This window comes from Notolabrus celidotus, chromosome 19, assembly GCF_009762535.1.
Source record: "Notolabrus celidotus isolate fNotCel1 chromosome 19, fNotCel1.pri, whole genome shotgun sequence".
Lineage (NCBI taxonomy): Eukaryota > Metazoa > Chordata > Actinopteri > Labriformes > Labridae > Notolabrus > Notolabrus celidotus.
In genome coordinates this window covers 18,431,516-18,444,026 of record NC_048290.1, presented here as the reverse complement: position 1 = coordinate 18,444,026, position 12,511 = coordinate 18,431,516, and the positions used below count along the sequence as shown (strand labels likewise).

The window sequence follows — 12,511 nt, the reverse complement described above, 5'->3', positions numbered from 1 at the left end:
TTTATCTGTAATAAATTATATTCTATGAGCTCTTCATTTCTTCTGTCAGATTACATCAGGTTTATGTAACTTTAGAGGACTCCTCCTCAGACACGTCAGCCTCAGCATGCTCAGGTTACACACACCTGACAGTAACACAGCCTCATTTATCTCCTGCTCCTCATCCATTATTACTCACCTGGCAGCTCGCACTGAGCGCATGCAGCCAGCCAGACGGCAGGTGAGGCAGTCAGTCGGAGGGCGAGTGTGCAGAGAGACAGGATGGAGAGAACGGAGAGGGGGAACAGGATGGAGAGGACGCAGAGGGGGAACAGGACAGAGAGGACGGAGAGGGTGAACAGGGTGGACATCTCCGTTCTGCCCAACAACAACCACCCGGAGAAGTTCCTGCAGCTGGACGTCCGGACTCTGCCGGGACTGTTTGAGGTGGGAGCGCTGGTCTCCAGTCAGAGACACTGGCAGAACAGGGTCTACTCTCAGGTATGGACTCACCTGCTCACCTCATGGGCAGAGACTCTCCTCAGAGTTATCACACATACTTTGATCCTTTCTTATGATGAGCATTAGTCTGCAGGACTCTCCTCCTCTCTCTCTCTCTCTCTCTCGCGCTAATCTCTCCGGTCTTGCTGCTTGACTCTGAGCCTCTCTGTGTTCTGACACCTCTACTTGTGCACCTTTAATGACCTGATACTGTTACCTGCTGCCTCACTGTCAGAGCTCGATCTTACACTCTGAGACGGCTGAATGAAACAAGTTCATTTTAGAGATGAACGTTTCTCAAGAGGTGTCCTTGATGTGTTTGTGTTTTCCTGTCAGACTCCTGTGAGCCCAGAGATCAGTTTCATCTCAGGTACAGATGAGGAGACACCCTTATCCCGTGCTTTTGTCTAACTGATAAAATTATAAAGTCGATCAAATGTCCCTCAGTGGACACCAGAACTCTAACAGCATCTCCAGCCTGAGAGGACCCAGACTTTGTTTGAGAATATCCAGGTAAAGACAGTCCTCATCCTGCCTCCACCGGACTGTGACACCAGATGAGCAGCAAGAGTCAACACATCAACAGGGTTACAAAGACGGCCCCTCCCCTCACCTGTGCTCTATGAAGTCAGGTTCCCATGAGGCTCCAACGTCCTGGAATCACTCTTCCTTCATGCTGGCCCACGGATCTGTTCATACCTGCATACAAGGAAACGCAAGACAAGAGGACATGAGAGGAGAGAGAGGATCCCAGTGTGTCAGTTCCCCCGGTAGTCCAAGTCTATAGCAGTCTAAACCTATTGTAGTCTGAGCCTATAGCAGTTTAGGCCTATAGGGGTCTAATGCTATAGCAGTCTAAGCCTATAGCATTCTAAGCCTATAGCAGTCTGAGCCTATAGCAGTCTAAGGCTATAGCAGTCTGAGCCTATAGCAGTCTAAGGCTATAGCAGTCTGAGCCTATAGCAGTCTAAGGCTATAGCAGTCTGAGCCTATAGCAGTCTAAGGCTATAGCAGTCTGAGCCTATAGCAGTTTGAACCTATAGTAGTCTAAGTCTATAGCAATCTGAGCCTATAGCATTCTGAGACTATAGCAGTTTAGGCCTATAGCAGTTTAGGCCTATAGCAGATTAAACCCATAGCAGTTTAGGCCTATAGTGGCCTAATGCTATAGCAGTCTGAGCCTATAGGAGTTTAGGCCTATAGCAGTTTAGGCCTATAGCAGTCTAAGCCTATAGCAGTTTAGGTCTATAGTGGTCTAATGCTATAGCAGTCTGAGTCTATAGCAGTTTAGGCCTATAGCACTACTAAAAGCTGGTCCAAGCCTGATCCAGCTCTAACTATAAGCTTTATCAAAAAGGAAAGTTTCAAGCCTACTCTTAAAAGTAGGGAGGGTGTCTGCCTCCCGGACCCTGACTGGTAGATTATTCCAAAGTAGAGGGGCCTGAAAACTGAAGGCTCGACCTCCCATACTACTTTTAGAGACTTGAGGTACGATGAGCATGTGAAACCTACAGCACACTTTGTTCTTTAAAATAAAACCTGTTTAGTTTTGTGTTTGGTCTGCTTCAGGCAGAGACTCAGACTCTGCAGAAACACAGAAACAAATGAAGGACGTGTTTCCTGATCCAGCAGCTGCTGCTCTGCGTTATAATCCTCTTTAACTTCAGTCTGAAGGACTCATATTCATATTCATCTGTGTTCCTGCTGATTGTGTCCTTGGCTGCTAAGCTGTTTGATCAACATGTTGCTTGTTGTAAATGTAAAAACATTAGTGTATTGCTGTTAGATTAACTCTGGATCCTTCTTCTTGTCCTTTCCTCCGTCCTCTTAAGAACTTCCACCCTGAGCTGGCCGTGACTTTAGATCAGACTGTTTCAGTGTCCGTCTCGCTCTCTGAAGGTTCATCTCTCTGTTTGTGTCTGCAGAGAGAGCACAGCAGGTTGAAAACAGACAGCAGGCCTCCTCCCTCTCCGGAGAACGCTCAGGTGATGTTCGTGGACAGATACCTGGAGAGACACATCACACCTGTCACCCTGAAGTCCAACATCAAGACCAACCCGCTGTACAGGGACATCAGAGTGACAGACACGGAGGACGCCAAGAAGACCAAACCGTCCTGGACCGTCAGAGAGTTCGACACGCAGACTGTCAACGGGAACCTGGCCGACTACCTGAAGGTGAGGAGGAGGAGGAGGAGGAGGAAGGACAGACTGGTTATAGACAAAATGTCAGATGCAGAGCTGGTATATGTCACAGCAGAACAAACCAAATTTTTCAGACTCTGAAAACTCACCTGCAGTAATGAGTCTCTGCTGCACGGCTGCAGAGAGGAGCTGAACTTCTTCATACAGAGTACAAAGAAGACGAGCAGATTTAACAGCTTGTGATGGATTATTTATAAATTTATACTCAGAACTTGAACCGGCTGAGCTCCAGAAACCTTCCTCCCTTAGAGCCGGCCCTGGAAGGAGGCAAGAGACCAAGTCGTTGAGGAAAATTCTGAAATATTCGGGACGTTAATAAAACATTTATGAGTCAGAATAAAAATGTTAAGATGTTTAATCCTTAATAACTGAAGAAACACTTAAAGGAATTAACACAGAAGAAAAGATCAGTGAGATAGTGATTAGTGAGAGGACGTGATGGAGAACACAACGCAGCACTGCCCCCTAGTGTTAGAAAAGAAAAGATAGAAGAGAACAAAAAGACAAAATTCAGAACAAAGAGATAAACAGAGCACTCGGAACATCGTCATAGACAGCATTATCCATTGAGAAAGAAAATATTCAGAAGTTTAATTAACTGAGCATTAAGAAGTTAGAATCAAAGAAACATTAATGTTTCAGCTTGAAGGAAAAATAAACTGAACACGAGGTCAAGAAAATCTGAGCAGTCTTTTGGAAACCCTGGACGGTAGTGATCTCAGGAAAGGGCATGTGAATTCACTCAAATCAACGTCTGCTGACGGTCAAAATGAGCACGAAGCAGAAGAGTCATGATTCGTGAATAAAGTTAGTAATGAAGTTAACTTTAGAAGTTCAGAATATCTTAATAAGGTCAGATAGAGAGGATGCCGTCTGAGTGTTCAAAGAGAAGATGAAATGTTTGAAATAATCTGAAATCAGAGAATAATGCTGAAACTCCTGAAGACTGTCCAAAGTTTACCATGAAGTCAAAAGATGTAAACAGATTTAAAATGTAAAAGATTAAGAAAGATAGCGAGCGCTCATTCCAAAAATAATAAAGTCTTGATGAAGAGGAGGAATCTGAAATGTAGGATGTTGAGCAAAAAGGTTATAAATAAAGTTGTTCATGAAATATCAAGAAGTGTTGAGAATTAAACCAGAAATAGGAGAATAAAGAGGAAATGTTTAAATTCAAACCAGATGATAACTCGTCTGAGTGAGGAAGGAACTCACGTGTCACCAGGCCGGATTTAAAGGAAACCTTAACAGTGTTATTGAGAAAGATTGACAGTTCGTGTTTAGGTTCACTATCAGTCCGCTCTCTCTCTCTCTCTCTCTCTCTCTCTCTCTCTCCCTCTCTCTCTCTCTCTCTCTCTCTCTCTCTCTCTCTCTCTCTCTCTCTCTCTCTCTCTCTGCAGGAGGAGGAGAAGACGGCCACAGACCTGGACTTCTGGCTGGAGGATCTTTACACTCCAGGATTCGACTCGTTGCTGAAGAAGACCGAAGCTGAACACAAGAAGAAGAAACTCTGCAGGATCATCTCTGCGGTCATTCTGACCGTGTGCGTGATTCTCATCGTGATCATCGTGCCCGTTCTGGTTTTACAGAAGAGGAACTGAGAGATGAGGACTAGACTGCCTCCTCACAGCTGGAACTGGATCTGGACGGAGTAAGATGCGTAACCTCTGAGGACCATGAACGCTGCATGTTTGATAGTGTGCAGCTTCTTTCTCAGACATGTCGCTCTGCATGTAAATGTTGGAGACAGATGACCGAGAGAGAGAGAGAGAGAGAGAGAGAGAAAGAGAGAAAGAGAGAAAGAGAGAAAGAGAGAAAGGAAGGAGAACATTTGAAGGAGAGTCTCGAGAAGCTCCTCAGAGATCCTGAAGAACTTTGAGAGATCTCATGGACGCTTTGACTCTGGTGACTTCTTACTTTGATCACAGAGGAACAGAGGAACGACACCTGCAGAGCAAACACAGGACTCTCTGCACGAGGGAGCTGCAGCCTGGTTGAACCTCATTCCGTCCTGTGAGCCGGTCAGCTTGTTGCAGGACTATCTGAGACTCAGGAGTCTGATGCATTCCTGCAGCTGATGCTTCGTTGCACTGAGACGTCTCTGCAGGTGTCCCTCTCTTTAAATCCGTCCTCTCGAAGGTGAGCGCTCTGCAGGTGTGATGCTCCTCTGTGCCTTGATTAAACCGGAGCAGTCACCTGAGTGGAAGGCTTTCTGAGATCTCAGGATTAACTTTGTTTTTCCTCCGTGTCCTCTGAGGAGCCTCACAGATTAAGACCTTTAAAAACACGGACTCCCAGGCCAGTGAAAAATCTCTGATCCGGAGGCTGTCCAACGTTAAAGCGTCCATGATATCATCTGTGTGTTTCTGCAGGGAGCTCAGAGATCAGGTTTAAAGTTTCACACATGGCTCTGAGAGTCTCCACAGGAACTTAAAGCTACAGTTGGTCATTTTCTTCTTTACATGTCTTGACAATAATCAATCAATAAATCAGATGGCTGACAACAAAAGAAGGTTCCTGATACATGAGGCTGGTCCAATCCCTTCAGTGTGCCCGGCTGCTGCAGTCTGCAGGATGGACTCCCATTGGATGGATTCTAACGGGAGCTCCAGACCTCTTAGTGAGTATCTGTATGAATCTCTTCTTTTAATAAGAATAAAAACAGGTAACCCTAGTCCAAGTCCACAACCTCGCTCTGAGGTGAAGAGTGTTGTAGGAGCATATAGAACTAAAAATGTGACTACAGTAGACAGTTCTTTTTATAAGACCATGTTTTTCTGTTTTATCTCAACATGTTCTACTCCAAACTTCCTGCAGACTTCCTCAGAGAGTCACGTGGTCATGTTGTGACTCTTTTGTCAGCTGATTTAAAGAGCTTCGGTCGTCCTACCTGAAGCGGATGGATGACCATGGCCCCTGTTGTCCAACAGTCTCAGGGTGATTGCATCCCAGGTACGACAGCATGTTGGCCCCTTCATCCAGGAGGTGGCCTACAGAGGACAGTAAACCAGGATGAAGGGGCCTACATGCTGTCCTGAGACTGTCTGAAAACAAGTCCTCCTGCTGCTTCAGGTAGGAGAGACCAAACCTCTATAGACAAGCTGACAGAAGAGTCACAACATCACATGACTCCCCTGAAGAAGACTGCGGGAAGTTTGGAGTCAAAACATGTCGAGATTAGAAAATTGTGAATTCTCATTAACTTTGAATGTTTACTTAGAGTTTAATAGTTAAGTAATTATTAGAGTTTAATAGTTTAGTAATTATTAGAGTTTAAGCTTTACGTTAAATTGCACCGTGAGTTTTAGATCAGATAGATGTGGAGTACTCCACACTCCCCTCTGATCATCTGGACCCAGCTGTTCAAAGGTAATCTGATCAGATTAGAGCTGGTTATTAAAAGAAACAGATATCAGAACTGGATTAACTCAAATGGTGATCCAGTTCTGGTTTCATTCTGGTTTGTGTTGTTAAAACTTTAGAGCAGGATCAGGATCAGGTTGAGACAAAAATCTGGATTATCCTGACCCTGGCAGAGAGATAGCAATAGCAATAGCAATTTTATTTCTAAAGAACATTTCATTACACGTAAGTTCAATGTGCTTTACATGGAGCACATAAAAACATTTTTCCAAATAGAATAGATAAAAACAGAAAAACAATAGATAAACCCAACATACATCAGACACAGCAATCAGACAAACAGCAAGTGTTGCTGCACATGCATCCAGTCACAACAGTCATTATATCATTCATACGCTTTAGAAAATGAATATGTTTTCAGTCTTTTTTTAAAAGTGGAGACAGTTGTTATGGACCTGAGGTCAGCAGGCAGTTTGTTCCAAAAAGACGGACCACAGTAACTAAAGGCCCCTTCACCAGACTTTGATTTGACTCTGGGTACATTTAAAAGAATCCACCTGCTGACCTAAGGATCCTGGTCGGGTTATACACTGTGAGCAAGTCAGAGATGTACTGTGGAGCTGAACCATTGAATGCTTTATGGACTAATAATAGGATTTTGAAATGGATTCTGTATTGAACAGGGAGCCAGTGAAGTGTTTTGAGAACCGGGGTGATATAGTCATATTTTCTTGTATGTGTCAGGATTCTAGCTGCTGTGTTCTGGATGAGTTGGAGCCGTCCTATGGAGTGTTTGGATAGACCTATGTACAGTGAGTTGCAATAATCTAACCGGGTTGGTATGAATGAGTGGACTAATTTCTCAGCATCAGTTTGGGATATGAATGATCGGAGTTTGGAGATTTGTGGAGATGGATTCAGGTTCAGGTTACTTTATTTGTACCCATAGTTGAACTTGTTTTGCAGCAAGTGAGATGTTAGGTCAATACAGAGTTAGAAGACAGAACCAACTACTTAATGTGCTAAACATAATAAAATATCCTAAAACTAATATAACAATAAAAATGATCAAATCAATAGACATGATAAAATGATGAAGTGCTAAAGGTTCCATTTAAAAGGCATATCAGAAAACAAACAACCAATAAGGCTGGAATATAGGAAGTGAAATATTTAAAGAAGACACTTATGTTGTGTAAAAATAACTGAAATAACTATCCAATCAAATAAGTCGTCAGAGGAAGACGCTGATGAAGATGAAGAGCAAAGATGAGAGAAAGAGGCGTCACATGGATCAGATTTCATTTGATTTATTTATTGCAATAAAGATGTACAAAGTATTGGTAATCATAAATGTTAAAATGTTAGAAAAAGCATATCTGTGACTGTTAACAGTACAGTGTATCAAAACATTCCTGCTTCTACCAGCGCGCTCGATTCCATCCACGAGTGTGTGAGAGAGAAAACAGGTCTGATCTGCTGCTGTCCTCCAGACGTCTCTCCAAAAGGCATCAAAAGATAGAAAACACCGAGAGAATGACAGTCTGCTAAATCAAAGGCAACACAAGAAATCAACATGCAAATTAACTTACAACCCAAACCCAGAAAGACGAAGAAGAGGTGGAGAAACGCTACGCTAAAATAAATATCTTTCTCCGCGTTGAAATGAATGATTCTGCTCCCTTAATTTACGCCGTTAGACTACCGAGTTATTTACAGGTTAGTTCATGTTCGCAGTGAAGAAGAAGAGCTCGACCACCATGAGATATAAAGAGCAGGATAACTTTGTACACAGCGTCCTTCATCACAGAGAGGAGGAGGAAGAGGAGGGGCTTTGGCAAAATAACAGGTACAGTTAACCAGTAGGGTCAGGTGAGCACACGAGGACAGGTACAGGTGTGTTTTGGTTTCTTCAGTAGGACACAGAGATCTAACCGTGAAGACGATGACGACGACACAAACACATTATTATTTGGTTGTAAAATGTTGACGTATCAAAGATCCCTCCAGGTCCAGGTCTGAACCTGAACCTGTCCCGCTGATACAGTTTATATACGTGTATATAGAGGCAAGTTCATATAGATTTATATAGTCTTTAATGTACAAATATAGAGTAACCCGTGTTCCTGTGGAATTGTGTAACAGAGGGGAGAGTGACGCTTCACAGCAGAACATGAACAGGTTAAAGACGCACTCTGTGGTTATGATGGAGTGCTCGACAGTGCCCCCTGGTGACAAATCTCAGCCCGGCCTTCCTGTTAGTTCATCCTGAATTTAAGTCACAAATAAATTCTTTAAAGGATTGTCACTGCGTACCTTTAAATCAATGTACTTCACTAATAATCTCATATTTATGGTTCAGGCGTCTTTGGTGCCCCCTGTGGTGATACGTGGTATTGCAGGCATGTTTTTAAACTTCTTTAAAAATGAAATAATTTTCTGCATTTTGTTAATTTGACTAAAAGATCATCTTAAGATTATTTTTCTGCACACACCATCATGGACTCTCAGCTGGCCAGAGTCCAGTTTGATGACCTGTTAGCTTGGATCAGGGAGCTCCTGTCTGTCTCTACTGAGTCTCAGCTTCACTGTATCGGCTGAAATCTGACTACAGCACTATGAAGCCAAAATAAACACATTTAACTGTGATTTAATGACAATAAACAGGCTGTAAGGATGCTGAAATAACGACACCATGGTGCAGGTTTTTAAAAAGCCAGACTTGTGCGTCAAATAACTCTTTAAATGTTTGTTTTATAAACAAGGTTCGGTTTGACTGTTCTGATGCAAACTTTGCAGAATCTCAACACTTCTCTTAATCTATCATGAAAGCCTATAACATCAATATACGTCAGTGTTGGTACATTAAAGCCTTTCTTTATTAAAAGCTCACATGCAAGAATTTGATTTTTAACCAATGAAAGCAAAATTTGTTTCTTCAGCTGTAAATTTGGAGCTCTGTTTCTGGAAATAAATTACTTTTCTGATGGTATTAAATAAAAGCATTACTCTGATTTGATCTAGACGTCCAACAAAGGCCTATAGGGGGCGCCATGGTGCACTCCATCCCCCCCGGAGACGGTCTCTGCCCCTTAACATTTGAAAAAGATCCTCACTCAGTGCATGCTGTACACATAGTATGAAAGTACTGAGGCTATATTAAATACACTGATGAGCATGAGTGTGTATACAGTTACTGCGTAGGCATATATACACTCAGAACAAGCTCTCCCCACAGCACACACACACACACACACTCTGCACAGCCCACACACTGCGCAGGTGAAGCAGAGTGATGGATGCAGCAGTAAAAATGCAAACAGCACTACGACAGTATGCTAACTGCAGGAAACAAAAACAGACGATGTAAGCTAACTCCTAGCGGCGGTGTTTATTATAAGGGTCATATTATTATTATTATACAGTACATTCATCTAACCTAAGGATCGTGTCACATTCCTCTTTTCAAATTGCATACAGTAAAAGGACAGAGAACACGAATGCTAAATGCTAAACGCTAAACCTGCTTGTTTCTGTGAAAAAGTGAAAAAAAAAAACTGAACAAAAAAAGAGAACCCTGTTTTCATCCGTCTGTGGCAGTTTGTAATCTGGATCCATAAAGACCTTCTGATTCAGGACTTTGTCTGGGTTTAAGTTTGTTATATTTCCAAAGATTGAACACGAGAAGTGAACGCAGCATCAGGGGGGGAAAAGTGAAGCCAAAATAAACCTGCATTCTCTCCATCGACCAGCAGAGGGAGCTCAACCACGTCTGACTTTATGGTCCTAATGAGTTTATGGTCTTAATCTGAAGTTTCTTCTTCAACACAGCATGATGTTCATTTAAAGAATGATGGTCCCGTTTAGAATCAAGTGGCAGGACGAGGGGGCGGAGTCAGAGAGGGGGAGGAATCAGAGATGGGGAGGAGTCAGAGCCTGCAGCAGCTGAATGAAGCAGGCTCCTCTCTCGCTCCTCTGCTGGACTCATGGTTGAAGATAAAGATGGAGGCAGAGAAGTTAAACTTCAGGCTTCACTGCGGGTGCGTTTACTTCTTATTTTCAGTCTTTAGAGCTGTGTGGTTATCTTCACAGCAGGACGTTATCCTGATTATTCTTTAGTGTTTGTGTGAGTAATGCTCTCAGATAAAACACTGATTTAGGCTATATTAAAGCCGATCAATAAAGCCAGTTTTTGGACTTTACAGACGGTCTTATCTTTTTTAATTTAGCCGACATTCTGTATTTCTCTACACACTTCTGTCTATGTGTAGTCCTGAATTTAAAGATCTGACCTCGTGTGGAGAGACCTCGCCGTAGCTCGGGCATCTCCGTGTGAATCTACTTCCTCACAAATCTCCTGACCTCTAAATGAACGTAACTTCGCCAGTTGTGCTTTGTAACAGCTAAAACTGTCTCATTTGAGACAATGACCTTTTTGGTAATCTCACAGAGCGCCACCCTGTGGCCGAGTCGGCCGCTCTGTGACTTCAGGGGAAACATTTAAAAACATTAGTGTTAAATCCACACATGGCTTCTGTTGCAGCATCGTGACCTTCAGCCATGGCGTCCTCGAAGGGAATAATTAGTGTGCAGAAAAGCGCCGCGCCTGAAAGAGCTCCTCAATGAACGGAGGCGAGTCGTCCTTTGACATGAAGGAGCGATGGACTTTATTACAAGTACGTTACAAGCTCATATGCATAGAGGTATATCTTCACTCAGCCCCACACATTCTCATGTCACATTCTTCCTGCCAGCAAGTCTGTCTGCACACCGCGGGTCGCTCTGCACGCCGCGGGTCGCTCTACACAGCTCTGCATCGTGGGTACGAGACCAGCGCTCCGTCAAACAGCCAGAAGCTACAACGCCGACTGAGGCGCTAACGTGGAACATGTTCCTCTGGAACTACAGTCGGTGCTGGGCAGGCTCATGCAAGGGATGATGGGTAAAATCAAGATGCAGTGACAGCACAGAGGAAACTAACGGATCGCTCTCTGACCCACAGACCATCCAGCCAGTATGGCTTATAAGAGAAAAAGAAGTGGTGACAATCGTTAGTATTAAGGCAAAGTTAACTAGCTTGTTGTGTGGAGCAGTTTCTCTTTCTTCAGGAAACACAAAAACACAAAGATCCTCAAAAACCAGCTTCATGTCTTTACACAAAAACATCTCAGTGAGCATGACGGCTAATACTCAACAGCTTAAATAGGAAGACTCAAAAGTGACTAAAATAAAAGGTTGATTAGGATAAAAGAGAGAAAGAGAAATGCAATCAAGTGGACACCCTTCATTCAATTTATGCAATCCACTCGCATAAACACAACGCTCCGACTACGAAGAAGAATCACATTTAAAACTTACTAAAACTACTCTCCACCAGCGTCATCCAAACATCCTCAATCTGGACTATAATCTGATCGTCTGAAGGCACATCCGGAAGGCTTTAGAAGGTGTTGCAAAGCGTTCTGCGCGGTTCTCTCCCAACACGAAGGAAAAACGACGGCTGATTATTGCTGCATCACAAACACGACGGCTGGTCCGATTAATCCACACGCATGACATCAAGGTTCTACGTACGATGGGAACCACGAGATCCACGTGGGCGACGTGAACCACGAGATCCACGAGAACCACTTGAACTACGTGAACGCTGAGCCTGAGAGAAATCAACTCTGAGCAAACACAGACGAGGAAATGAGACCAAACTAGAGCTACAAGCAGAAAGACGACACGGTGGAATAAATAGAAAGAAAGGAGCAGAGCGGGCACGTCCACCCCCCACCCCCACCTCCACGCTCCTCCATCACTCGTAGGGCTCCTCCATCTTTACTCCCGGCGTTGATCCCGTCAGTGCGTGTGTGTTACCGTCTCTGGAGTGTGTGTGGTCACTGTCAGGTTTGGACTGGGAGGTGTGTGTGTGTGTGCGTCTGCTCCCAGAGGCAGAGGTGATGTGAGACTTAAAAACTTGGATGTTCTCCTCCCTGTGTGCGTGTGTGCGTATGTGTGTGTGTGTGTGTGTATTTGTGTGTGTGTGTGGTTGTGTGTGTGTCTGAGTGTTTAAGAGTAGAAGGTCAGGACGCTCTGGTGGTTTCCACGGACCAGGATGACGGGGGGAAGGTCTTTGGACAGAGCCTCCAACCAGGCCATGTACAGAGTGCTGGACACGGCGCCCTTCCTCGCCAACGGCAGACTCCTGCAGAGAGGAGGAGAAGAGAGGAGGAGGAGAGAGGAGAGAGGAGAGGAGGGATGTGATCAATGAAGCTGATTTATTTCAGACGTTTTGCAAAAGAAAAGAGTCCTCTGGTGAAACGTCTGTATCTGATCTTCTTGTGATGTCATTTTCTGTAGGATCTTGGTCCGTTTAGAATATATTTTTTTTAATTACGACACAACTCCCGCAGAGGGAACGGCCAGTGTGTAAGAGCAAATATCTGCACACTAACATTAACACCCACACACACACACAC

The 12,511-nt window shown here is 43.9% G+C and overlaps 2 protein-coding genes across 2 annotated transcripts in view; one reads left to right on the top strand and one right to left on the bottom strand.

The window, feature by feature from the left end:
* The window catches only part of LOC117830749 (major intrinsically disordered NOTCH2-binding receptor 1-like), a 7,311-nt gene extending 2,830 nt beyond the window's left edge, over nucleotides 1-4,481 (top strand). The window contains exons 2-4 of the mRNA XM_034709012.1: nucleotides 186-480; nucleotides 2,406-2,657; nucleotides 4,085-4,481. Of these exons, the coding sequence (XP_034564903.1) occupies nucleotides 262-480; nucleotides 2,406-2,657; nucleotides 4,085-4,285 (672 nt within the window). The 5' untranslated portion in view covers nucleotides 186-261 and the 3' untranslated portion in view covers nucleotides 4,286-4,481. The remainder of the gene's footprint in view (nucleotides 1-185; nucleotides 481-2,405; nucleotides 2,658-4,084) is intronic.
* A 2,860-nt stretch (nucleotides 4,482-7,341) lies between these two features.
* Nucleotides 7,342-12,511, bottom strand: part of slc12a2 (solute carrier family 12 member 2) — a 78,125-nt gene continuing 72,955 nt past the window's right edge. The window contains exon 27 of the mRNA XM_034709961.1: nucleotides 7,342-12,237. Within this exon, the coding sequence (XP_034565852.1) occupies nucleotides 12,102-12,237 (136 nt within the window). The 3' untranslated portion in view covers nucleotides 7,342-12,101. The remainder of the gene's footprint in view (nucleotides 12,238-12,511) is intronic.